At 63.7% G+C, this 27587-nt stretch overlaps 1 protein-coding gene across 1 annotated transcript; it reads left to right on the top strand.

The window, feature by feature from the left end:
- Positions 1–1323: 1323 nt before the first annotated feature.
- LOC117651196 lies at positions 1324–27498 on the top strand. The gene is made up of 8 exons (XM_034395006.1): positions 1324–1521; positions 17622–17753; positions 23188–23409; positions 23804–23867; positions 24532–24760; positions 24855–25044; positions 25150–25257; positions 27401–27498. The coding sequence occupies exons 1-8, from the start codon at positions 1350–1352 to the stop codon at positions 27496–27498; spliced, it is 1215 nt and encodes a 404-aa protein (XP_034250897.1). The 5' UTR covers positions 1324–1349.
- The last annotated feature ends 89 nt before the right edge of the window (positions 27499–27587 follow it).

The following is a 27587-nucleotide window of genomic DNA, read 5'->3' as shown; positions in this document are numbered from 1 at the left end:
CACCATACGACCTTTGGAGTGCGGAGGTTACTGGCCACGCCTGCGCCTCCTTCGCTCGCTCGCACTCCGGCGAGGAGCGATGCCCGCCCCCATCCGTGGGGGCCGTGGAGGTCGGGCCAGGCTGACAGGAAAGGCTTCACACACCGAGACGGCACGGGGGCGGGCAAGCCGGGGACACGCCCTTTGGGGTCCAAGGCGGAAAATTACGGGCGCTTTAGGTCTGTGTGCACAGTAAATGTCTTACGGTGAAAGGCTGCACCAACATATTATGGTGGAGATTTTCTCCATAATACCAACGAAATTCGTCAAAATATCTATAAGGTACAGTGAATTCTCAATGGTATGTTACGAAGTCAGCTGCACCACCATAATATGGAACATTTTCACCATAATATGGAGAATCTTCACTGTAGAACATTTAGAGTGTGCCCGGCCCGTCTCGGCACGGCACGGCACGGCACCGCCTTTGCCCGCCGTGCCTGGGAGTGCCGCGGGAGCCCCACTGCGGGCCAGGGCCTGGCCACCAGGCCGGGAGCATAGAGCGGCGTAGCAGGCGGGGCTCAGCGAGCGACCGAACGAATACAACAGCTCGACGTATCCCAGCAGAACAGGCGTATCTGTGGAGCGACCGCAAGAAAAGGCGGATCTGTTGGAGGCCCAAGAAGAAGGGCGGATCTGTTTATGATACCACAAAAAAGGGCGGATCCAACTTTTTGGTCGGTTTTTTGAGTACTATATCAAAATAATCCTTACTTTCTGAAACGTATTTTTAAACAAGCAGCTGCCGACACGTACCGACGCGGAGCGCGAGCGGCAAAGCGCGCCGGCTGCAGCAGGGATGAAGGATTCCCCCCCCCCCCTCCGCGACACCCCGCCCGGCGCGAGTAGCACACGCTGGGCTCTAATGAACTAAAGCGAAGAGAATAATTACTGTGGGGTGGGGGAGAGCCGGCTTTCTTGTTGTGTGCGTGCAAAAGGGGTGGATCCCTCCCCTCATCCATCCCTGCCGATGGATCCTCAGCAAGTCTGGAGCCCGGAACGCGGCAGGCAAATTACCTGACTAAATCGCGTCCCCCTTTCCTCGTCCCCGAGGGCCTGGAGGACCAGGCCCTGCCCTGCTCTGCCCTGCCACCCCGCTTGTCGCTCTTGTCGCGCTTATCGGCAGCCTGACAGCCTTCTCTTTCTCTATTCGCAGGATGAGCCACGGGGCCCTGATGGCGGCGCGCTCCGCCGGCAGCGTTCGCAGGCAGCAGCAGCAGGCGGCCGCGCAGCGCAGCCTGTCCGGCGTGGGCGAGGTCGGCGAGGAGGCGGAGCAGGCCGAGCAGCCCGAGCAGCCCGAGCAGCCCGTCATGGAGCTGTCGCCCACGGTGCGCACGGCGCGCCAGCAGCAGCACCACTCCGGCAACTGGAACGTGGAGGTGGTGCGCGGCAAGGTGACGACGCGCTGCTTCTGGAACGCCTGCAAGGCCTTCTCCTTCGGCGTGCTGCTCATGGTCATCGGCACCTCCATGGCCATCGTGGGTGAGTAGCAGGCTGCTCACCAGATCGCAGCGTTTCGGGTAGCCTGGGAGAGGGCGGTGCGAACAATCATCCCCCGTTGCTGTTTCGCGCTGCCTCGCGCGCTGACGAAAGAGAGCGCGGCTTGTACGCCACGAGCCACCGCGTCCCATTTCCCCTGAATGGGGTTTATCTCATCTCACGGCAGTGGCGGAAGAGGCCCTCCTGGTCTGGCGGCCTGGTCTATCCAGACGCCGAGGGAGGGAGAGCGGGGAACGGTGTTCCGAGTCACTCACTCGCTCACTCCATCCGCGGCGGCCGTGGCGCCGTGGCCCGCCTGCCAAATTCACAGCCAGCGATCAGACGCCGCGAGGTGGCGGCAGGCCGAGCGGATGGCGGCCTTGGACCGACGACGGCGGCCACACTGTCGGACAACCTTCTTGTGCACCTCCGGGATAGCGGTGCTGGGATTACGGCCCCGCCCCGCCCCGCCTCTCGTGGAGGTGATGAATGGTGCGAGGGATGCCACGGCCACGCCGCCACGCCACGCCACGCCACGACTCACTCGATGCGATGCTCCCTTCGCCCCTTTCTCCGGCCGGCGTACTCAAGTGGAGTCGTTGTCGGGCCCTCCAGCCTCCAGCCTCCAGCCTCCAGCCTCCAGCCTCCAGCCTCCAGCCTCCAGCCTCCAGCCTCCAGCCTCCAGCCTCCAGCCTCCAGCCTCCAGCCTCCAGCCTCCAGCCTCCAGCCTCCAGCCTCCAGCCTCCAGCCTCCAGCCTCCAGCTCCAGCCTCCAGCCCTCCGCCACCGCGCAAGCCTGCCTGGCGCTGGCGGGGAGGGGGCAGCGCTTCTACTCGAAACTTCGCCGTGACTAACCGGAGGGGAGATGGTGCGGAAAGTGTAGGGGGCGGTGACAGGGGTGGTGTCGGGGCGGTGACAGGGGCGGCGGCGCGGGCGCCCGGTGCCAACTTTATTGAGACGAGAACAGTTCATTGGAAACTTTTTCATCGAGTTATTAAAACAAGGCGCGAAGCGCGGGCCGGGAAATAGGAGCTTCTAAAAACAGGCCGGATGGCCCAGGATCGAGTCCGGACCAGGCAAAACGAACAACACGAGGCCACCCGCCTCGACGCATTAGTCCACTTGCAGCAATCAACCTCACCAACACACGCGCAGGCACACACGTGTACAGCACGGGCGCATACACACTCCGGGGTATTCGTTCCGTCAGTGCGGGAGCTGGGCTGCCAGGGCTGCCTGCGCTGCCTGGGCTGCCTCGGCTCAGCTGCGCGGAGAGCAGGCAAAAAGAAGCGGAACGTGGAATCGCGACAAAAGGGGGATGAGGGCCGGGAAAGCGCAAAAGCGCAAGGCGGGGGTGGGGTAGGCAGAGCCGGCAGAGCCTGCGCCACCACTACACCGTGGAGCCAGGGCACAGGGCCGCCCGGGCCCAGGCCGCCCGGGCAGACAGGGCTGCTCTCGAGTCAACACGCGCTCGCTTCCCCGCCCCGCCCCGCCCCGCCCCGCCCCGCTACACAGCAACGCGTACAGTTCTCGTCCTCCACATAGTACATCAAAAGTCAGCGAGGCCTTGGCGCCGACTCGACGCCTTGGCGCCGCCCTCGCGTCGCCACCCCACCGCGCACCGCGGCACGGCGCACCGCGCACCACAGGCCCGGCCCAAGCGTGAGTTGGGGTTCACGGCGCGCGGCCCACGAGAGACTGGAGGCAAGCAGCGTGCAGTTACGAGGCACAAACGTCGCCCGCGCCGCCGGACGCGGCGGGCACCCCTCTTTTCGAGTCCCTTTGCCTTCGGTGTCCGAGCCTCGGAAGCGCTGGCATGTGCCCGTCCCCAACGTGCCGAGTACACGGGCAGAGCGTGTCGAAAAAAAATCATTGAAATTTCATGAAATTGGCGGCCGTCGCATCAAAATTCAAATTAAATTTCTCCTAGGCACGCTCACCCAGGGCGCTTGTTTTCACAGACGTCCAGCTCCGCGAAGCCCCGCCCCGCCCCCACCAGCCTCCCCGTTATTTTTTGCGGTCGGTCCCATCATCGAAAGCGGGCTGTAAATATTTCAAAGCCGTGGCGGTGCCGGCGAGTGGCAAGCCAACTCACCCTGTTGCACGCTGCGCACGCTGCGCCCAGGGCGCCCAGCCACCGCACTGGCGCGCGCCAGTGTTTTGCGGTGTTTTACCTTTTCAACAGACTCCCCCTCCGCGCCACGCCGCCACGCCCGCCGCCGAGTCCTTTATTGGAGCTCAAAGCACGGGCCCGTGAAATTGATCCCCGTCCCGTTCTGCTCGCCATCCGGGGCCACTTGAGTTAGATCCGCTGTGCCCGGCCCGGCCGAGCAGGGCCGAGCACGGCCGAGGCTCGCTCGAGACGCGAGGCTCTCGGAAAGCGAGGCACGCGAAAGCAAGGCGAAGTGCACACTGTGCCGTTCCACATTGCAGCGCGGCCAGCCGGGCGGAAGAACGCCAAGCCCCGCCAAGCCCCGCCAAGCCGGACAAAGAGTTCCGCCTCGTTATTCCCGGTTATGCCCCTTAGCGCGCCTCAGGCCTCGGCGTGTTTGCCTCGTTTTGCTGTTGCTGGCCACCGGAGCCCCGCCGCGCCACGCCTCCAGGAGGCACGCCAGCATCCCCCCCCCCCCCCCCGGCCTGCGTCCCTCCGCGCGTCTCTCCGTGCGTCTCCTCCTACGGCACGCACGTTTCGCTTGGCGCACTTTGCCAAGGCGCCAAGGCAGGCAGCGCGCGCGCGTGCGAGTGCAGCGGGCGGCCTACCCTGGCCGTGGCGGGCGCTCCCCACCGCCACACCCGCCACACTCCGCACTCAGAGCCCGGCCGGGCAACTGGACTGGGTCTGGGCCTGTGCTGGGATTAGCAGGCCGCGCTGCCCTCGGCTGATGCGCCATTCAGCAGCCTGCCTGCCTGCCTGCCTGCCTGGCGGCCTGCCTGCCCGGAGCGATTTGGCGACGGTAATGGGAGGCGGCGACCCCACTCCAGCCACCTGCTTTTAATTAGCAGGCGCTCTCAAGGTGCCTCCTGCGGGGTGGGGGGGGGGCAGCGCCACGGCCGTCGAACCGTGAACGGGGCGGCAGGGGGAGACCGCGGCAGCGAGGTCGACGAAAGGCCTTTCTTGATTCCGAGTGCGATGGTACGATGCGATTACCTCCCTCCGAGTCCGCCGAGCAGAGTGGCGCCGCCTGGAAGCGCCGCCTCCCAGGGCTGTCGAGGCGGATGGCGCGCCGCGGCGGTCGGAATTTCGAATCACCCAATCCGCGATTATTATCTCCCCATCTCGAGCCTCAAGCCTCTAACGGGCGGTGAGCGGCCTTCGGCCCCGGGGCTTCGGCCTCGCACAGTGGGCCAGAAGACCGGTGGGGGGCGGCCAAAACTCTAGACGTGCTTTGGGTTCCTGAGTCGCGAAATGGGGCTCAAATCGATAGTGTGACCTCACCAATGGATTGCTCTCCGAACGAGGAATCCATTGGTGGGGCCACACGTTCGGTTCGAGTCCTGTTGAGCGACTCTGGAGCTCAAAACGCGTCTAGAGTTTTGATTGTCCGCACTAGTCTCCTGGCCGCTCCTGGCCCACCGTGGCCCACTGTGCCCCGGCCTTGGGGCTTCGGGCCTCGCTGAGGTGATTCGCTTAATTCTCTCTAAATTGGTGGAGTGGCCGCCTCGCGCCATGCCTCCCCGCTGAGAAAACACGAAAAAGTATCCGGATAACTTTACAACTCAAATTTACTCGGAATTGGCTGGATAGACAGACGCGGCTGGGTCAGCACCGCCGTTGAATCGAGGAGAGCTCAACCTTCTTCTCAAGCAGATGACTCAGTATATAGAATTTCATTGAACACGAAATCATTCCTTTTTCAGGTTGTAGTGTTGTTTAGCCCCCTGGCACCAGACGCGAAACCAGGACTCTGGAAGGGGTGGAACAGACCTTTTTGCCTTCTTGAAGGGGCAAGGTACTGCTTCTTGCCTACCCTCCAGACGGCCTACCGAAAAGCCCTCTCTGCGTGTCTGCGCGCTCGTGCCTCCTCGTTGGATTGGCATCTCGTGGACGTCGAGGACCCCATCCTCTCCTCGCATAACTGAGCCGTCCTTTTCTCGAGCGCAGCGTGCCCGCCGAGACGGCCGCCGAGACGGCCGCCGAGACGGCCGCCGAGACGGCTGGCTGGCCAATGTGATTTGCATGCCCATTCCGCTCCAAATTGGCCGAGGGCCTCGAATCGCGATCGACTCCGCGAAAACACTATAAAGCACAGCAATAATTTCGCGACGCTCTAACTTGCTCGGAACTAGCGGTGTGCTGAGCATCTGGCGGCGCGCGGACGCGGCGGGGTGAGACACCAGGAAAGGGGGAGGGGGGCCGAGGGGGGGGGGGGGCGCACCGCGTTGTATCATTCATGCCAGTAATTGGCGCCCCAAGACCTCGGCGCGACGTCAGCCCGCTGTAGCCCCCAGCGGGGCCACCCGTCCACCCGGCTACCCGGTGGCACACAGTCACTGTACGGCGTGCTCACTGCTGACACTGCTGGCACGGACGTGGAAAGTAAAGCATGCACGCGTCCAAAACAGTGTCCAGGTTTCCCTGGAGCAAGAGGCCACGATGCCAGGGTTTGCGTGGGAAACCCGGACACTGTTTTTGGCGTGCAGCCAGCCAGGTGTCCACAGAGCCCAGCGGCGGCCGTCCAGTGCCCGGTGTTCCTGGGCGGTGCCGAGCGCGGCGGCTGTGGGTGAAGACAGGCCTTGCGGTCGCACCAAAACCTTCCTTTTTAAGATGCGGCCGACGTGAAGGTCGCCGGTTCAAATCCCGTCCTTGGCGCTTGCCACGGGTAATGCCTTTCCAGACTCCTCAATCTCTGTCGGCGCTGCTGCCGCGCTGACGCGCATGTTGCCAACAAACATGTCCTGGCGGCCTGACGGCGACGGCGAGGGCGGGCTGCGGCGTCACGTCGCGCGGCGTAAAGCGCGGCGGGGCTTTACACGCTAAAACTTTTCTCTCGACGCCTTGCCGGAGATTCGGCGAAAACACCCTCCTTCGGCGGGGAACTGTCGTAGTTCGGCGGAACTGCCGTCGAACGCCGTCGAACGTCCACTGGAGCTCGGCGGTGTCCCACTGAGGCTGGGTGGAAGTGCCCAGATCCTTAAGGGCCGTGTTCCAAGGACCTAACTCTTGCATGCCCTCCTCGAGAACGTCTTAACCACACTTGGGTTGGCTGCGACGGCCTCGCAAAGGTGTCACAATGTCGAAACATCCCACGATTGTCGGTTGGAAGCGTGATGGTGCGAGGGGATGGGTCGCATTTCTCCTTTTGGCCGGCTCTAGATGACGCTGGAGGGCGGTCCGGTCCGGTCCGGTCCGGCCGGCCGTGGAGTCCGCCGCACTGCTTGTTGTCGGCACCTCACAATGGGCTGGCCGGGGCGGCCCGACCCCCGCACCCCTCGACACCTGACCGGCCCGGGCAGCCGCTCCCCAGTAGACTGGTTCCGAGAGCCGTTTTCGTCGCTCTGTCTCTCTCGCACTCATGGGGCGTCTCGTATGGGCGCGAGAGAGACAGAGCGATGAAAACGACTCTAGCAGACGGTCTGCAGGCTAGAGGTCGTTACCGTCCGCTCCCTGCGGTGGCGGCGGCGCTCTACGCAATCCTCGTGGTGTTCGCGCTCGCTCCGCCGCGCCCCGGCCCGCCTCGAACAGAGCCATCCACCCCTGACTCCCCCGGTGCAAAGGGACAATGGTACTCCCAAGCGCGCAGTCAGTCTCAAGCCCTTGCTCTCTCACTCCCTGCCTGAGGAATGCCAAGTCGTTTGGGAAAAGCGGCGCCGCCAACCACCGCCAACGCAGCCCAGGTTCAAATGGTGACGGATGTCTGGGCATGGCGTTCTGGGCCGACTTTGGACCGACTTTGGGAGCCCGCTGCGTCCGCGCGCTTCGTTGCAAATGGTGTTCCCTACGGTCCGTGCTGGCAGTCTGGAGGCCTCGGTCTTCCGTGCCCCGAAAGAAACATGACGCATTGTTGAAGCCGCAAGCGGGGTGGGGGGAGTGTTCGGGGCGTGTTGTATGGAGAATGGAGGGTGACAGGACGGGAAGCTGCAATGCAGGGCAGCGTTGTTGTCACGACTCGTTATCGGCCGTGCCCGCGCCGCGTCCCACCTCAACGGCGTCGTCGGCGTCGTCACTTGGCGGCACGGCCAGGCACGGCCAGCAGAGCGAGTCGACAAGATCGGTTCGTCGCTCTGTCTCTCTCGCACCCTTACGGAGAGCCCCATTCAGGTGAGAGACAGAGGGCAGTGTCAAGGCAGATAGCGTGGAGCGTCGCGTGCTGGCCGTCCCGAGCTGTCAAAGTGTCAAAAATCAAATATTGCCGACTTCGGGCGGCCACAGCGTGCAATCTAGCTGTGGTCCGCAAAGGCCTCCCTCAGCGCCCAACGCCCTAGTTTTCTTTCGAGGCCCGCCTCGGGTGGGCTTTGATCGCAGCATGAGACTAGGGGTAATGGACTCGCAACGGAGCTGGCCGGAATCTCTGCTTTGCTAATTGTAGTTCACTATTTCTCCGACTAAATTGAGTTTATGGATGGCTCGGCATTTTCGGAAAGAAGACATCTTAAAGTATGCCCTAAATTCAAAAAAGGTTCAATTTTCCCACCAGGGCTCGAACAGGAACAGCTTAACCGTTGCGCTACTCAAATGCGCAGGGCGACGGGCATGGTGCCAGTGGCGACGCGGGGGGCGCCTCTTCAACTTGCGCTAGAACTCTTATGGCCGCAAAAGTGATGGGACAATGTGCACCTTGGTGTCGAAGACGTCACTTCCTTTGGCGGCATCGGGAAGCTTATCCAAGTTGAAGATGCGTCCTCCCTCTCGCACCTGGACCGGCGCCCCTTCGGCATTTGGTAGCGAACGGTTAAGCTGTTCCTGTTCGAGCCTGGTGGGAAAATTGAAACGTTTTTGAAATTAGGGCATACTTTAAGAGTCTTTTTCCGAAATGGCGGCCACCCATCTCAAATCGCATATTTAGTCAAAGCTCAATTAAGCAAGGCCAGAGGTTCCGGCCAGCTCCGTTGCGAGTCCATTACCCCTAGTCTCATGATCGCAGCTAGTTTGGGAGCCGTCGCCTCACAAAGTTGGTCAAAAGGCAATCGAATCTCCTAAATTATGATTGTGATTATGACGGATTATGCTGATTATTCCACTGATCACCAATTAGGCGTACACTGATTATCTCGAGATGGTTACCCTTCGATTTCGGCCGTCACCCCACGCCCTGTACGACTCGATTACTTTGTTCTTAATTTCTAGTATCGTATATCCTACCCATTTACCGATGATTTGGTGCCACTCAAGCCTTGCGGCCCTGCGACCCTCGCGACACTTAGCTCGCTGCCGACCGTGGGTCCCCATCGACCGGCCGGGGGTCCCGGCACATTTGTCCACCTATCTGCCCTGGCCAGTCCGAGCCTGCCCCCACCGCCCCGACCGCCCCGACCGCCCCGTTCGTCCCGATTCCTTTCCTATACGGCTTCCTGGCGGGACACGCGTCCGAGCGGTCCGGGTGACGTGGCAGGCGGTCCGGCACCGGCAGCCTCGCTGTCAAGCTAGCCTCGCTGTCAAGCTAGCCTCGCTGTCAAGCCTCGCTGTCAAGCCTCGCTGTCAAGCCTCGCCGCCTCGCCGCCAGCCTCGGCGGCCGCTAAATCCATTTCCGATTACCCGCCACAGCCTCCCTGCCGCTCCCTCGCTCCGCCGCGGCGGGTCAGTCGGGTCGCGCGGCCCGTGCACACATTAGTGGGGATTACTTTCAGCTCGGCATGCGCACATGTCGCCTGGCGCGGGGCGTGCGGGGCGTGCGGGGCGCGCGGCCGGATATTGCCCTTCCGAATGGTGTAAAAGCCGATACGTGATCGTCGGATACGGCGGGCTGCAGCGGGGAGGGGGGGCCTCGACCACGCCGCCACGCCATCAGGGCCTGCATTATCGGGAGGGCCTCGCTGCCGCCAGCCCCGCCAGCATGAGGCCGATCCCCATCACAGGGGCTTGAGCCCCTGCGCGCCAAAAATGCGCTTCCCCGTGCCGGCGTCTTCCGGACGGGGCGGGGCGGGGCGGGGTGGGGCGGGGCGGGCTGCGGCCTCTCTTTCCCCGACGCATATGACGCCTCGTTCAAACACGCCAAGGCCTTTCATCGCCTCTCGCGCGAGGCTCAACGGGGCCTATTCTTCACCCTGTGTTTGACACAGTTTGACAGCCCCTTCCTAAAGCTTCCCGTCGCCCCCCCTCGCGCGCGCGCGTGTGTGTGTCTGGGCTGTGCGTGAATGGCAAAGATAAAGAAGAGGGTGGGCTTTTAGCTCACCTTTGTACCCGGGGAAAGGCAAGGCAACAAACACGTATTCACACTCGGCACACACGGTGACAACAAGCCCGCCCCAGGCGGTGGAGGGGCTCGCGAAAAATCCCTCGCGGGGCGGCGAGGCGCCGTGGCGGAGGGGCGGGGCTGAGCCGCCCGCGTCCACTCAGGGGATTACTGCTGGAGCTCGACGCGGCGCGCGGCGCGGCGGGGGGCGCTGCTGGAGCCGCTGCCGGGGCTGTCCAGGCGGCCTGTCCAGGCGGCCATGCGGGCGCCTCGTCCAGCTGGAGTCCTGGCCAAGGTCCTGGCGTCCTGGCGTCCGTCCGGGGATGGGATGAAGGGCTGCCCTTCGCGCGGCCGGCACACTGTGGGCCAGAGGACCGGTAGAGGCGCTCAAAATCCCGGACCGGACGCGTTTTGAGCTCCAGGGCGATATGACTTCTGACCGGAATAGGCGGTGAAACCCGATAGAACCCTTCGCTCATCGTCATGACAAAAACGAGGAGCGAAGGGTTACATCGGGTTTCACCGCCTATTCCGGTCAGGAGTCCACTACCTCTGGAAATTCGGGCTAGTGATAATTCGGGTTAGTGACAATTCGGGTTAGTGAAACTGCCTTGCGAGACGTTCGGGCTAGTGATAATTCGGGCTAGTGATAATTCGGGCTAGTGACAATTCGGGCAAGTGATAATTCGGGTTAGTGAAGAACTCCCATATCACCCAATGTCGAGACCAGTTAGTAGTTTCCTCGAGAGGTTGCGAGTGACACTCTCATTGGAGTCGGTAACACACAGATTACACCCGATATCTCCCAGATTTGGTGGCGAAACCTTCCCAGCTCAAATAAAGTAGTCGGCGCCAAAATTTGGGTCGCAAGGCCATCTCCACGTGCCGGGGCCTCCTGGCGTTGCACAATCTGCCACACTGCCCTCCCAGCCCGCAGCCCGCACTTTGCAGTCACAGGGACCGAGCGGCCGCCACCGAGAGCACGTCGGTTCACATGGTCGTCGACAAAGGGCGAACCGGCCCGGCCGTTTTTTGCAATCAATCTACGCGTGGCTGGACCGCTTCCGTGGAACCGTGGACGGCCATGCTGGGCATCCATCAAGCTGACGTCAAAGGGCTGCCCGGCCGGCCGGCCCAGTCAGGCCAACCCGGCGAACGCGCAAAGAGTCCCCGCGCGCCTCTCGCCTCTCTGTACGCCACGCAGCGCACAGCACGGCGCAGCACAGCGCGACATCGTGTCTCTCAGCGGCCATGCTGCATAAATGATGGCGTTTCAATCGGGTTCGGGTCGCCGGACGCACGCGCTGTGTGCGAGAGTGTGTGTGTGTGTGAGAGAGAGAGAGAGAGAGAGAGAGAGAGAGAGAGAGAGAGAGAGAGAGAGAGAGAGAGAGAGAGAGAGAGAGAGACGGGGGGGGGGACAATGCCAAAAACACTTGCCTCTTGCTCTTGACAAAATCCACAGGGGCATTAAAAATGGACGTCAAATCACTCTGCAGCGAAAACACGAGCGATTCCTGTTGCTGTTTTTGATTGTTTCTCTGAGCCTCGCTCCCGTGTACCCACTCGGCCGGACAGAGCATCCACAAACAGCCGGGCTAGACTGACAGACTGACAGCCAGGCAGCCGGGCGGCCAGATGGCCTTGGCAGTGAGGCGAGGCAACGCGCGCTGCATGGACTAATTAAAGGCCGACTGCGCTGTTCTGCTGTTCGTGGGCGTGACTCTTCGCGGCACGCAGAGGACGCAGTCCAGGACCACGACGTCACTGGGTCGCCGACGAGGCCGCGGCGGAGTCAGCAACCCCAGCCTTCCCCGTGTGACTTTTTGAAAAATTAGAGTCCATTTGCAAGATGGAAATGTCCCGCTGGCCGTGTCCACCTTTTACTGCCTGACGGGGACGGGGCAGCCTCTGGGCAGGCTGGGGCCAGGCTGACGCGACCACGCCGCCGCGCCACGCCTCATCAAAACCCCGCCTGTCGTCCAGGGGGCGACGGAGGGGATGGAGGCCCATCGGACAGCGCCCCCTCCCCCTCTCTTCCCGCCACGCCTCGACCGCCTCGGCGCGGCCCCGTCCCTACATTATGCAGCACGCCTTTCTCTCATGACGCGAGCCGGTGTGACGGCGCAGGGCCGCGGGGCGCCGCGGGGCGCAGGGCCTGGAGCGGCTGCTGCACGGTCAATAAACGGCGGCTGAACGACGACTGAACGGCGTAACGGCGGCACTCCCACGGCGGCACTCCCACGGCGGCACTCCCACGGCGGGGCGTCTTGGAGGAGGTGACCGGAGGGATGCGTGGTCCTGACGTCGCGCCGCGTCGCGTCGCGCTGACGGCGAGGGAGGCCACTGATTCGTCCCGGTGATGTACGTCGGCTGCTGGGAGGCAGTCAGCGGGGCAGACGCCGCCGCCCCGCGTCCCCACCGCGCCGCCTCGCCAGCCGGCCGAGTCACTCCGCCTCTCTCGCACCCGCACGCCGCGCCCCGTGAGAGCGAGAGAGGCGGAGGCACCGTTCGGACACGCGGCTTCGTTAGCTCGCCCCAAGTCTACTCGGCCGCGAGAGATAAACCGGCCTGGTGAGCGGTCCACCTGGAGCCTGGAGCCTCCAGCCCGCAGCGTGCCCTATCACTCACGGCTGCCAACTGCGGCGGTGCGGCGCGGTGCGGCGCCGTTGGGTTTGTCTTGGGGCTCGGGGCTGCGCTGGCGGGGCTGGCGGGGCTGGCTCTGCATGTTCGCCGTGTACACGCCCCGTTCCCAGGGAGCCCCAGGAGGCGCCGACTGCCCCGCCCCTGCCAGGCCCTGCCAGGCCCTGCCCCTACGCCCGACGGGGGAACTACAAATAACACACCGAGGACCCCAAAACTGAGCGGCGCTGTGCTGCACTGTGCTGTGCGAGAGATACGCGGCGCGTGGCCGCGCGTGGCGCTGTGGGGGGAAGGGGGATGGGTGGGAATTATTCATCTCGAGGTCGTAACGTGTCGCAGCAAAGAGCCACGTGCGCCAGCCCGAAGGAAAGGGGAGGGGTTGGAGACGCTTCCCGATGGACGCAGGACGCGCAGGACAGCAGGTCAGGACTCCGCGCCGCCTCGAACCCCTCCCTCCCTTCTCCTGTGGAACCTAGATAGCCACCTGAAAGTCGGCGAAAAGTCACGCTTTGCCCGGCAAGTTGGCAAAAAGCGCAACTTTGTGCCTCCCGCAGGTCGGCTGGATCCGCCTATGAATCGCGAGGCTTGCTGCTTGCTTGCTGGAGCGCCTGTGGAAGGCGGGATAGGCAAGCCGCTCCACGCGCGAGACTGCCGGGCTGGCCCGCCCCGCCGCCCACAGGGGCTCCCACCCCGTTGCGAAGTCTTCGAGCCGCCATCGTAGGTGCGTTGGTTCCCTGTCCTTGGCCAGGTCCTGGCCCGGGCTTGGGCTGGCCCAGCGCACGGCGTTTTGCAGTGCACCTGGAGCATGGAGGCACGGAGGCACGGAGGCTGCCCATTGCCCCAGCAGTGCGGTCGCTGCTGACCGCACAGTGCCACAGCCAGCCGGCCTCAGTCCACTGCGGCCGCGGGGGCCGCCCGTCCGTCTGTCCGTCCGTTTGGCAGTTCGGCAGTTCCCGACAGATGTGTCAGCCATTTTGCTTCGAGTCAATAGAACATTCGGGCATTCGGGCATTCGGGCGGGTTGCGGCCGCATTACGGACTACTGGCGGGGCAGGCCAGGACGGCCGGGACGTGGCGAGGCGGGGCCAGCTTCCGCTGCACGGCACGGCAGGGCAGGGAAGGGCAGGGCAGGGCAGAGCAGGCGCGCGGAGAGAGGGGGGTAAGTCGTGCACGCTGCTGGAAACAGGACGGTGGGGGGTGGCTTCCAGTGCCTCGTCCGAGTCGAGTAAGTTCTCCAATTCGACACCCTGCAAGTTTGGCGCGGGCGGGGCGGGGCGGGGCTTGCTCTATTAATTCCTGCCGCGTCGAAAGCATCCCGCCTAGTAATCAAGCGATGCTGGTGTCGCCCATAATAAAGCGAGGCGCATTGTCCCCGACGCGTGCCTCGCCAGCGGTTCGTCCGTCTCTCTCGCTCTCGCGGCCGCCCCGCGCCGTGCCCCGTCATCGTGTCGGTGCGAGAGAGGGAGAGAGAGACGGAGCAGAGGTCGTGTTGCGCCGACTGCTGGCCGTTATTGTAGCCGCTGAGTGAAAGCCGATACACTGTAGCCTCGTCTCGCCTCGTCTGGCTCGTCGGCCTCAATCGCCTCTTTGTGGCGGAGAGGCTGAGGCCGCCAAAGTTGCAGTTTAATCACCCCCCACTCCCCCGTCCCCCTCCCCCTCCCCCTCCCGCACGCCAGAGCGGCGCAATTGAAAATAATCAGGTTTCGGCTTGGGAGCCCCTGGAGAACGGGCGGCGAATCTCGTTAAGCCACAACCCCTTCCAGCCCTCCAGTCACTCCAGCACCTCCAGTCCCTCCAGCCCTCCAGTCCCTCCAGCCCTCCAGTCCCTCAGCCCTCCAGTCCCTCCAGCACCTCCAGTCCCTCCAGCCCTCCAGTCCCTCCAGCCCTCCAGTCCCTCAGCCCTCCAGTCCCTCCAGCACCTCCAGTCCCTCCAGTCCCTCCAGCACCTCCAGTCCCTCCAGCACCTCCAGTCCCTCCAGCCCTCCAGTCCCTCCAGCCCTCCAGTCCCTCCAGCCCTCCAGTCCCTCCAGCCCTCCAGTCCCTCCAGCCCTCCAGTCACTCCAGCACCTCCAGTCCCTCCAGCCCTCCAGTCCCTCCAGCACCTCCAGTCCCTCCAGCACCTCCAGCACCTCCAGTGCCTCCAACCCACCCTGCCCGTCCAGCTGTCAGGGGCTTTTGCCTTTCGCTCCGCAGCAGCTTTGCCGCTTCGCCGCGTTGCGTTATTTCTCATTATGTATTGACGACGCTCGGCGAGGATTCGCTTTTTCAAACGCCGACAAACAATGGACCTTCCCTTCCCTTCCCCTCCCACCCCTCCCCGCCGAACGCCCCTCGGGGAGCGCGACGCCGCGGACCGCCATCCGCCAGGAGGGGGAGGGAGGGGACCATTTTTGTTGACTCCCATTTTCAACGCCCGCATGGCCGCATCTGACAGTCCCGTGCCGGCCCTGCCCTGCCTTGCCGCCCCGCCTCCCCATGCGCACGGCGCACCTCGTCTGGTCAAGCAGGCAGGCAGCTAGACAGGCAGGCAGCTAGACAGGCAGGCAGACAGACAGACAGACAGACAGACAGACAGACAGACAGACAGACAGACAGACGGCAGCCACGAGGCCAAGCAAGGCCGCCAAGCCACCCACACTCCACGGGGGCCAGACCAGGCAGTGGAGTGGCAGGGCTAGAGCCGCGGAGGCAGCGCTCCGCCCCGCTCCGCCGTACGACGTGGAAACGTGGAACACAGGCCCATTTCACGGAGGCTGACGGAGGTCCACGAGGCCCCGAACCTCGCACAGAGAAATCAATAGGAGCAGGCATGGAGAGGCACAGGCCCAATGGCCCGCCGCTCCCTCTCGCTCGCACTGCTTGTCCGCGCATCTCTCGCTCTCACTCTCCCAGTCTCTCGTCTAACGAGCGGCCAATAGCTCTACCCTATAAAGCGGGGTGAGGCAAGGCGGGGTGGAGCGGGTGCCTGGCCGCCACGCCGCGTCGCCGCGCCGCAACAGGCGACGCGCAGCCACTCGCGCTGCCGCCAGCCTGCCGCGCTGCGAGAACTCCAAGTGCACGGCGACGCCACCACACTGCCATCCGTCGCATTCAATTGAGTGGGCCGGCCAACTTTTCCAGTGCATCCGCTTCACTTCCTGCATCGGCCGAAATATCTTTTTCTCGGGATCGAGTCCTCAAACTTGGCGGTGGCGGCGAGGGCGACGGCGAGGCAGTGTGCGGGCCCCCTCCCTTCCCCCTCCCCTTTCCCCGGTGAGGGAGATACCAGTGTGTGGCGCGCGGCCGCACGGCGGTGCAGGCAGCAGGGCCAACTTCCATTACGCCGTGCCTCCGTGCCGCCGTGGCGCCGTCGCCACGTTCTGCGGCAAACTTTCCACTCGGCCGCACTATTGCCGGCAGCACCCGGCCACAGCGGCCAGGGCACGGCCGGCCCGACTGCGCCAGGGACGCCAGAGACGCCAGGGACGCCAGGGACGCCAGGGACGCCAGGGACGCCAGGGACGCCAGGGCTGCCGCCCAGGTCCTCGCCCCACTTTCCACCGCAAAAGCAGGTTTTCTGCCAGCGTCAAGTCAAGGCGCACCGGGTTTTCGGAGTACCTTCTCACGGCGATCATTTTTTTGTCGGGTGCAATAAGAACAGTTTGAAACAAATTCATTTTAAAAATTTTTGGTGTGCACTCTACACCTAATCTTGGAGTTGTTTTCGCCCCGCCTCCCCTTCTGCCCGGCCGTGAAGGAGCCGCAGACCGATCTCGTGATTTCCGAAGTTTGTTGCCAGGCTTGGCCAGGCCCTGCTGGCCTCTGCCCGCCCGGGATGCCCTCGCGCGGGTCGAGCAGCGAGTGGGAGAGAGAGAGAGAGAGAGAGAGAGAGAGAGAGAGAGAGAGAGAGAGAGAGAGAGAGAGAGAGAGAGAGAGAGAGAGAGAGAGAGAGAGAGAGAGAGAGAGAGAGAGAGAGAGAGAGAGAGAGAGAGGGAGAGGATGACCCGGGCACAGCTGCTGTGGTCCGCCCAACTTACGCCGGTCCTCCAAAAAAGGAAGGAAGACAGGGCGCGGAGACGGGCGGACGGACGGGCGGGCGGCGTGGGGGTTGGGGGACTTTGATGTTCCGAGGCGGACCGAGACGGAGCGGGGCGGGGCGCGGCACGGTCACTGATTATGCGGCTTGAGCTCGAATCTTTGTTGTGGCTGCCTGCCTGCGCTCCGCGCCGAGGCTTCGGTCGTTCTTGCCATTCCCACCATTCCAGGAGGGAGAGTTCGCCCGAGAGCACCGCCGGGTCGGGCGCGGGGAAGAGGGGGCGGGCCACGAGAAGAGCGCGTAGTCCGGGACCGATGCTCTGATCCCCGCCCCTCAGACCTCGCGCACCCTGAGGCTGCAGGCCCAGGGATCGAGCTTGCTCCAAGAAGCCCCTGCAGACCGCGGGGTAGGCAGACCGCCGCACCGCGGCGCGCGCACGTTGCCTACCCTGCTGTCCGCAGGCGATTGCGATTGCGATTAATGGCTGCACCAAAAATGATCGTCTGCCTTTCGGGCCCGGCCCGCCATGTACGAGACGGCACCAGACCAAACGCCGCGCCATGCCACTAGTTCGGCATTCAGCAGCACTGGCAGCACTGGCAACAGGCATCAACCGGGACGGCATTGGGGGGAACCGAGCGGAAACTTTGTTGGCTCAGAGAGCAGCAGTGCGGGGCGGAGCCGGGCGGGGCGGGGCGCGCAGGAGGGGCCCTTTACAACGCGATATGCAAACGAGGTTACGTGTTGCGTACGCGCTTACCCGATCCGAGGGCGGGGCGGGGCGAGGTGCCGTGGGGCGGGTTGGGGCGGGGCAGGGTGGGGTGCCAACTGGCGGGCCACGTGCTTGATGCCTCATGGCGATAATTAGAGCAGCCGGCAATCCGAAGGCACTGGAGCTCGGTCTGGCCGACCCCGCCCCGCCCCGCCCCGCCCCGCTGCGAGTCGAGTAGCGAATCAATGAGGCCTGGGAAGGGACGTCGAAGGGCTCAGCGGCACGCCGCCGACCCGACCTGCGCAGCTACTCGCCTTTTGTCTGTCTCAGCACGAAAAGCGCCACCACGCGGCTTCCTTGCGTCGGCTGCCTCCACTGTAGGCTCATCGCGGTGCCGTGTGTTGCAGGCTACTACGCGGACCAGCTGTCCATGGGGCAGGAGCTGCGCGGCAACCTGACGGTGCAGTTCAAGAACGAGAGCCGCGGCTTCCACCTCAACAACCTGTCGTACGCCGGCCCCATCATCATGGGCTTCGGAGGTGAGTCTAACCAGCCGCCCACTCTCCGCGTTGGCGGACGCATTCCTGCGAGCAGACAATAATACCAGGTGGACCAGGAACCTCGAGACAAAATGAGAGGTACGTAGTCCCGCGAGACACTGCTCCTCCCAGGCCGGAGGGGAATGGTGCGGGCGTGTTGGGCGAGACTGCATTGTCTCGGGGTTCCTGCTAGGGTTCCTAGCCCACCTTGTACTTAAAAATTGATTTCTAAATTATTTGCTTTTTAAAATATTTGCCCAGAGATGAGCTATTGCTAAGTATGGTTGCTTTCAGAAATGCGTCTGCTAATGAGAAATAGTTGATAACGGGCTGAGAGTGTCGCCACCGCAGCCAGCCGCAGCCAGCCGCCTGTGTCCGGGGTGTTTATTTAGCCGCTCCGGCCGCTGGGCCTCGCGACGCGCGCGACTAGAACGAAGCCAAGAGCGCATTCCAATTATAAACTTTGTACCCCCGCGCTGTGCGGGCGTGGCGGGGTGGGGTGGCGGGGCGGGGCGTGGCGTGGTGGCGGGGCGCGGCGCGGCGGGCGCGCGGCGTCCGGATGAGACATGACAGTGTGTAATCGGCGCTGTCAGCGCCCGGTGCGCGCTGCGCGTACCGGTTGAGCGCGGCCCGTCGCCGCCCTTCCTTCATCGACGCGGCCCGGCTGGCGTTGACAAGTCACTGATTTGAATCTGGCGCGTGCGCGGCGCGCGGCGCAAACGCCGAAGGAAGCAGTGAGAAAGCGATGAGCGACGTGCCCCGAATTTATGCACTCTAAAAGTCTTATTATGGAATTCCCCCCAAAACGCGAGGGAAGGCGCGAGAAATACGCACGTCGCTTTTCGTCGTATTGCCGAAGGTTTCTCATTGCATCTTACAACGGAAATTAAGGAAAGGAATTATGGAGAATTGGCTTGAGCCAGTGACACGAAGTTCCAGTTTCGTTGGAATCCATTCGGCCCGTTATCGTCGCGGCCGGAATGATCGCGCGATATTGAAATGGGGAAAGATTTATACCGCTAGAGGAGGGAAAGAAAACATAAAAAGTAATAAAAAAAGAGGCGATCGGGAGATTGTTTGGGAATTGGATTGGGCCACGGGGCCAGGGGGCAGAAAGGGGGCGGAGTAGCCCTCGCGCCCAGTCGGACCATGTGTGCAGTGCGCACAGTGTGGTGGAGCAATGGTGCGAGAGAGACGACCACGGCCTGCGACACTGCCCGTCAAGGCTCACTCCCCGCCCGCCACTGCCGTCCTTCTGCCTCGCACTCCCGCACCTACGCCCCTCAAAAAACGCTCGCATGCAAGCTCAGTGCCCATTTATTATTTGGTTTTCGGTTCGTGGAACAGAGGCAAATCTTTTAAAACATGGCGCAAATGGGAATTAACCAGCAGAAAGCACGGAATAAAAAGGCGGGAAAAGGCATTTGTAGCGCGGTGCCATCGCCAACCCTTTCGGCCGCTGGCGCTAACGCGGGGCGGTGCGGGGCGGGGCGGGGCGGGGCGGGGCGGGGCGGGGCCTCGGCCTATCTGATGCGGCGGACGGGCGTCCGCGGCGGTCCGCGGCAGATAGCGAAGGGAGAGCGGCAGACTCATTCCGCCGCTGTCTCTCTCGCGCGTACACGCGACGCCGCGCGAGAGCGAGAGAGACCGAGCACGACTCTCGGATCGAGTCCGCAGGCAGAGCAGGCAGAGCAGGCGAAGCAACGCGTGCTCTTCGGGTTAACTGGAGTGGCAACCACGAACACCGGGCGGGGCTCGAGCAGGGCGAGGCACAGAGCTACCCACGTTTCGGGCTTTCGGGGCTTTCAGAAAAACTGATGAGCCAGTTTCCACTGCAGTGGCTGCGCCGGGCTGCGCCGGCCACAAAGAGGCAGGTTGATGCGCGCAAAGCGGCGCAAAGCGTTGACGGCACGTTCGCTGGAACACAGTGTGGAGCAAGGCCGAGCAAGGCCGTTACGGCCAGGATTTTTCGAAGCGGGTTTACCCGTGTGGAAGCAGGCCAGTGTGGGGGACTGCGGGCTGGGCTAACACGGGGGCAACGCAGGGGCAACGCAGGGGCGCACGTGGCAGCGATAGGGACCGCGCAAGGGGCCGCAGGGGAGGCGAGGCGGGCCGCGCGGGGCTGTTCGTTGACAATACTCGGCCACTCCATGGTGGATCCCCCCCTCCCCTCCCGCCTCTCGATTCGGACCCCGCTGGAGGACATGCACACATCACGAGGGTGCTTGCGTAAGTCCTCGCAGGGCAATGCCCGCCGCCCCACCGCCGCGTCGCGAGAGCGCAAAGTTTTTCTCCAACTTACAGTAAAAAATAGCTGTTATATGGTTGTGGCCTAAAATCAACAGGCTATAGTAATTATTTTCAGCATTATTGAAAAAATATCATACCAGAGAGCTGAGAGTGCTTGGCCTTGCTCCCGCTTGCTCCTGGCTGGCTGGCTGGCTGGCTGTGATTGCCCCTCTCGGTCAACAATCAGCGTCAATATCGGCTTAAGGGGCAGCGGGCCGCGGAGGCGGAGGCTGGTCTCTGCAGCGTACTCGGCTCGGCTTCCTTTTGTCGTCCCCGCGGCCCGAGCAGCCCGAACGGCCCGCGCCTCCAGGGAGCCTCTCCAGGGAGCCTCTCCAGGGAGCCTCTCCAGGGAGTCTCTCCAGGGACCTCCCCGCCGAGGGCATGCCAAGCATTTCCATGATATTGGTCTCTCCTTGCCTCGCAGAGCTCGCAGCCCCCGTGGGGATGAATGGGTATGGAGAGGGATGAACGGGTGCGGTACGCCGCGATCCGGGGACCGTCTCTCGAACGTCTCTCGAACGTGTCTCGAACGTCTCTCGAACGTCTCTCGAACGTCTCTCGAACGCCTCTCGAACGCCTCTCGAACGCCTCTCGAACGCCTCTCGAACGCCTCTCGAACGCCTCTCGAACGCCTCTCGAACGCCTCTCAACGAGCTCTTGGTCCCCGGCCAGTGCATGGCAGTGCCCCTTCCCCCCTCGAGGCTGACATGCGCCTTCCAGCGCCTCGTCTCTGCCCGCCCTCGTTAGTCACAGTGCAGCAGCGCGGCGCCTGGCGATGCCTGGTCGATGCGGCTCCACAATTACGTGCGCTCAAATCGCTGCTGCCTTTTCGCCGCGCCGCACTCCTCTCCATTATTCCGATGCGGCACGGCAGGCTGCATCCGAGAGTCGCTTTCGTCGCTCTGTCCCCCTCGCACTCATGGGGCGTCCCGTATGGGTGCGAGAGAGACAGAGCGGCGCGGCACGCTCGTTTCGAGCAGTCCCCGTGAGCGCGAGAGAGACAGCGGCGAAAGCGCTGTTCGGAATCTCGAGGCCCCACCCACCCCCAGCGGCCCGGTTCGGGCTCGCCTTCGCGCTCGCGGCAGAAGAATTGTCTGAAAACGTGTGCGTGGTAATGCGAAACTGCGTGTCACCGCTCCACTACGTTTGGTCTCAGGTTGCCACTGGTCTGTTGCCCCTTTTCCCTCGGTGGTTCTGCAGCTGCAGATGGCGCGGCCCAGCGCGACGGGGTGCCGCTGTCTACCTCAGCGAGCCGCTGCCGCCGCGGCGCCACAGCTGCCTGTCTCGTTCTGCTCGCTCGCTATTCACGGTTCGGACGTGACCGTACTCCACAAATATTTGAGCACGACAGGCGGCGCCGCAGCCGCACCACACGCGAGCGAACCCACCCAGTCGGTCACAGCGACCCCCCCCCCCTCGCCGGGGGCACTCCGATACATTTTGGGACGAGCGAGCCGCGAGAAGAAAATGAAACTCAGTTGAAAAACAAGATGACACTACGCTCACGTGGATCCTCGTGCTTGCTTAAGGTACGCTGTCACGAGCGCGTGAATCGAATGTTTGAGACTTGCAGTATTCAGCGGCCGTTGGGCATAAGAGCGTAAGTTACATGGGAAACCCATTGAAAATAGGTTGTTCTGTCTGATGACCACTCAATTTCCGGACGGTAAATTGTGGGAGGACGCAGCTGCGATTCTCAATGACGTCGCATCTGGGCAGCTAACACTGCCTCGTTTCTGGCGATGCACCGCAGGCAACGGCCGACGCGACGGCAGCGACGGCAGTCAGGGCGCCGACTTGTATCGACCGATGCGACGCGACACACACACACGTTCCAGGATTGTGCAACAGCGCAATACTACGCCGCGGCCGGCGGGGGCCTTCCAACGTTTCCCCGCTTTCCCCGCTTTTCCCGCCCCGCCACGAGCAGCTTGGCTTCCAGGGCCTCCAGGGCCTCCAGCACCTCCAGGACCGCCATCAGGAACAGAAGCGCGCTGCCACTGCTGACACTAGCCCGCCTCGCCACCCCGCCGACAGGCACTCAGCCCCAGCCTTCACCTGGCCTGCCTGGCCTGCCTGGCCACTGTACGCGCTGCCTGCTCGCTGCTCGCCGTCAGGGCCGTCAGGGCCGTCAGGGCCCGAACGGCGATCTCGTTTGAAACGGCGTTTCATCGCGCTCTCTCTCGCACTCGTTGGAGCAGCCCGTAAAGTTCCGTGTCCCTTTAGGGGCTGCGCGACGAGTGCGAGAGAGATGGAGCGACGACAGGACCGTTTGGAATCGACCTGTCAGGCAGGCCGCTGCGCTGTGGCGGCTGTGGCGCTTCCGAGCCGGTGTGCGCCACACTGTTTGGCCGTGTCGGCTGTCAGCAGAGACCCGCTCAAAGGCCGCAAGGCCAGAAGGCCAGAAGGCCAAGCCGCCACTCCAATCCGCCGGCCGACGGGGTTCGCGATTCGCGAATGAGATTTCCCGAGTCCCGCTGCCCGCTTGGATGACAGCCGGCGCGGGGCGACCTCTCATCTTCAGACTGATTCCGAGAGCCGTTTTCGTCGCCGTGTCTCTCTCGCACTCGTGAGGCGTCCGGTGTGTTGGTGCGAGAGAGACTACAGCGGACTAAACCGAGTTTGCTGATGCGGCCAGCAGAGTCCTCTCATCCTCACACCGACGCTCGGAATAATTTTGGCTCGACACGTTCACTCGGCAGCAAATTTTGAGACAACTGACGGCGGGGGACGAGAACTCGGTTCTCGCTTTGGCCGGGACTGGACGCGCCGTCATTCGTGTGGTACCGGCCCAGCGGGGCCCAGCGGGGCCCAGCGGGAGGGGCGGCGGGGGCCAAGCCTGCGAGTCCCTTCGGTCCTCGCCCATCCGAGCGTGCTGGGGGATTGCGGGGCAGGGGGAGGGGCCGTGGAGTGCTGCGTGGGACACACAGCACCGATTCCGAGAGCGCCGGTTTTCGTCGCCGTGTCTCCCTTGCACCTGTGGGACGTGCTGTACGTATAGGCCAGGTGCGACAGAGACAGGGCGAGGAAAACGCCTCTCGGAATCAGTCTGAATAAAACCATAGGCGTGGCGCGGCTGATTCAAAACACGCGGAAAGCCGTCGTGGCCAGCGCGGTCCTTCGTAATGGTGTTTGCGTCCCGCAGGATTCATCGTGGTGGCGGCCTGCGTCATGACTTTCGAGGCCAGGGACTCGGCCGCCAAGGTGGTGCCCGCCAGGCCCAAGTACAGCACGGCGGTGCCCCCCGAGGGCGCGACGCCGGCCGCGCCGGAGCGCGTGGGCAGCACCAGGTCGCCCAGCGCAAGCAGGCGCACGTCCGCCCGGCGCTCGGCCGGCGTGCAGACCAGGGGCTCCCGGCGCCACCAAGGTAAGCCGTACAGTGCAGTGCGCGGCACTGACAGCGCCGCTCGCGGCGCAGGAGGCGTTTCTGGAGCCAAATGTACTTGCATCAATCGCATTTACTCAGATGTTCCCAGTACATTCACTGTCCGTACGTCAAGAAAGTCAAGAAACTCAAGAGACGGCTATTTTTGGTGTGAAGCTGGGAGTCTGGCCGGAAGACCCGTTTTGCCGCGTTGCCGCCGGCGCCGGAGAAGCGCTTTGCAAGTTTATCCGGCTCACTATACTTTGAAAGCCCGTCGAGCGGCCAACAAATTCACTTTGGCTGTGGCCAGCTCATATCGCGATTGAATCATGCTTTATTCATGGCCCAGCGACATAATTCCCCTTCTAAAAACATTTATGCCATTACGGTGTTGCAGGCAGCCAGCACGACCCGGAGCACAACCGGCGCGCGCTCACCGCCGCCTTTGTCCAATTCTCGCGGTGAGTGCGGCGCCGTGGCGGGGTGGCCGAGGGGTGGCCGGCTAATGACTTAATCATGGTGCTGTCTCCCTCGCTCCGTGGGCCGCGCCGCCGCGTTGGAGCGAGGGAGAGGGCTCCCGCTCGGAGGCCATGGATTGACTGCGCGCGTCGCTCTGTCTCTCTCGCACTACGCCCACAGCATGCGGACGCCCCACGAGTGCGAGGGACAGCGCGACGACCGCATACAGTAGTTGGGGAATGGCTCTGCTGAGTGCCGATGCACTGCTGATGCACTGCTGATGCACTGCTGACGCATGACCGCGCCACTTGTCGACAGCTCGCTGCACCACGCGGCCTGCACGCCCCTCGGGGGCGCGGTGCCGGGCCACTCCCCGGCGGGCAGCAGCGCGGGGGGGCCCACGGGGGTGGGCTCGCCGCCCATCAAGAGGAGCCCGTCGGCGCCCGACCTGGTGGGGGCCGCGGCCTCGGCCCGGAAGGCGGTGCAAGCTGCAGCCAGGTACGTCACCACTCGGTCACCACCTTAGTCCTCCAAGCGCCCTCTGACTGGCCCCCGACGATGCACGCTGGTTCTGCCTGGTTCTGCCCGCAGGGGATCGCGGGCCGCTAGCCGACGCGAAGGCCCGCCGGCAGCAGGCCGCGGCCGCGCCGGCCTCCGCCCCTACCCCGCGCTGCACCGCCAGGCCCTGTCCGTGGACTGCCAGGAGCTCCACGGCCTCGGCTCCATCTCGCCCACCGGGCTGGGCCTCGGCCTGTACCTCAACAGGCAGCACTCGGGTCAGTCTGCCACCTCCGGCCACAGCTCCAGGGGCAGCCGCGACTCCATGGAGATCGGGGCCAGCGCGTGCAGCGCCAGCGTGGCCAGCGTGGCCAGCGGCTCCAACCGCGGCAGCCAGGTGAGGGCCCGGCTTGCCCGCGAGGCACGGGCAGTCAAGTAAAGTATCCTGAATGCATGCCAGAATGGAGCACTGCAGCGATTCCTTGTCGCAGGCCTCCATGGTGATGGACCTCCACCTCCCGAACGACTGGCCGGTGACTCTGCAGGTGCGCGACCAGTCGCAGCCCGGCGCGTCGTCCAGGGGCGCGACGGTGCCGACGGGCCCCCCGCGCCGCTCGGACACGGCCCGCCGCCACATGCTGACTCGGCAGCGCCCCGTGCTGGAGGACGCCGACGGCAAAGGTAGGCAAGGCCGGGCAAGGCCGGGCAAGGACGGGCAAGGCCTCTCTCACTCCCCGCTTTCGGCCTCCGAGGACTCTCGGCTGTCATTGCCATTGTACACCTCAGGGAAGACCCCCGGAGGCAAGCACAACCCCCAGCGCTTCGCTGGTGACCGCGACGGCCAGTGGGCCAAGTGGTTCACGGAGACGACGGAGACGTGCTCGGCCCTCCCCGGTACGGCGGGGCGGCTGTCGGATCTCCCTCCCCACCACCGCGACATGGCTGCTGCATGGTTGCTGCATGGCTGCTGCATCCCCCATTCTGACAGTGCATCTCGTTTCCTCCGCCAGGCTCGGCACCGAGGCGGGCGCGCGGGGCCGGGTTGGGCACCGTCCGCAGCCTGGAGGACGCCGTGGAGCCCGCGCCGCTGTCCCCGGCCGGCACGCCCATGGGCACGCCCATGGCGGGGTCCCCTCGCGGAGGCTCCCCGAGGGGCTCCCCCAGGGCCGGGCTGCTGCTGGGCCCCGGGGCGAGCGGCGTGCTGGCGAGGATTTCCAGGCACGCGTCCGTTGAGGTGCAGACGCACTCTCCGCCGAGGTCGCCGCCGAAGTCACCCACGCAGTCGTCGCGCACCGCGGTGCGCCGCTCTGCCAGTCCAAGCTCCAGGTACGGCAGTGACGCTCTCCCCTCGGCCACTCGGTCTCCAGGACAATGCCAGGACGGTGCTCTCACACCACTCCACTTGCAGGCTGGGCGATGGACGCTGCGGCAGCCCGCGGCTCGTGCGCTACGCCGACGAGGACGCGTTGACGGCCGCGTCACTGGCGGCGTCCCCGTCCGCAGGACGTGCGCGCGCCGGCTCGGGCGGCGCGGCCTCCTTCCAGAAGGGCCGGCACCGCAAGCTGCGGGCGTGCCGCTCCACGGCCGAGGACTGCACCGGGATGGCCAGCGTGCCGTGCTGCGCGTGCCCGGCCGCGTGCGCCACCGCGTGTCCCGACTGCCTGCCGCACGGCCTGCAGGGCGCGCAGGGACACAGCCCCGGGGGCCGCGGCCGCCGGCAGTCGTCCAAGTCCAGCGCGTCCAGCCGCAGGCCCAGCCGCCAGAACAGCGCCACCCAGGAGCCGCAGCAGGCCGGCGCCAACGCCCACGCCAGCGCCCTCGGCGCGTCCAAGTCGCCTGCGTCCTCCAAGCCGCGGTCCACCGTCATCGACATGGCGCAGGTAAGCACGCCAAATCTCAAAATCTAGCCCTCTAACGGCGCGTCATTCTTACGTGGAAATGAGTTGGCCGCTTTGCTGTACAGGTGGAGGCCCAGCTGCGCAATCAGCAGGACGAGCTGCACCGCGCGCTGGAGGCGCACAAGCGGCGCCGGGAGGAGCGGCTGCAGCAGCTGATGCACCCACCGGCCGCGGATTCCTCCAGCATCGTGCCGCCGCCCCCGCCACCTGCAGCTCAAGTGGAGGCCGTCCCCGCCCCCGCTGGCACCGCCCCCGACGCCGCCACCGCCACAGCCGCAGGCGCTGCCACCCCCGGCGACACCCCCGGCGCCAGCCCCTCGGGCGCCACTACCTCTCCCCCGGCTGACTCGTGCACGGTTGACCTGGCCGATGCGGCCGATGTGGCCTATGTGGGCGATGTGGTCGATGTGGCCGACGCGGCCAATGTGGGCGATGTGGGTGATGTGGCCTTTGTGGGCGATGTGGGCGATGTGGCTGATGTGGCCGCAGCGTCGTAGGCTTTGTCCCCCCTCCCTCGAGGGGATACTGTTCCCTCCACCATGAGAGAAGGTGCCTCCACGAGTCCCCTGTTCCGCCCCGTTCCCTGTTCCATGTTCTCCGCTCCCCATTCCCTTTCTATTCGCGTTGAGCAGAAGCGATTTCACTTCTTCATTTCAAGGGAAGACTAACTTGCATTATCATTGTTACTATACTGTAATTATTATACGCTCAGCATACCCGCCATGTTCTGGTTTCGTTCGATAAACTTATTTATTTTTTATATTGGTCTATAGAGATTGAATGGTGAGTGCTGAAAAGCTGGTAACAACCATGAGAGAGGCTGACGAAGCCGATGCAGGTCCGAATTACCGATCCCCGCACCTTCCTTGCATTGAAGCTTAACGGTGTTAGGTCTAGGATAGGGGCTTTACGTGTGTTGTAGTGATTATGATGTACAGGGTACTGTTACTGTGTTTGCGTAATTTCTCGTTGTTAGAGGAAGAATATTAATCATTAAGTGTTTGAGGCACCGTGCCATATAGTCTATGTTGAATGTTGTAGATCCCAAATGATTATGTCTTGAAAAAAGTGTTTGTTCAAATGATGTTCAAAATAAAAGTTGTGTTTTTCGTCTAGCAATGTTATTTGGCCAAACACAGTGTACCTAGTTTACCTCTCACAAGAAAACATAAGTCACAGCAGAAGACCCACATTTGTGTCCATGGTTCTACAGACCATTCTACGCGTCGCTGACTGAAAAGTAAATAAGAAGGAGAGAAACACAACAGCCTCATTTCGCGTCCCTAGAACAAAGCCTAGACAGCATTATGCCTATGCCTGCACTGC

The sequence above is a fragment of the Thrips palmi genome, unplaced genomic scaffold (assembly GCF_012932325.1).
Source record: "Thrips palmi isolate BJ-2018 unplaced genomic scaffold, TpBJ-2018v1 HiC_scaffold_5, whole genome shotgun sequence".
Taxonomy (NCBI): Eukaryota; Metazoa; Arthropoda; class Insecta; order Thysanoptera; family Thripidae; genus Thrips; species Thrips palmi.
Note: the sequence above shows the minus strand (reverse complement) of the source record. Positions and strands in the feature narration are given on the sequence as shown.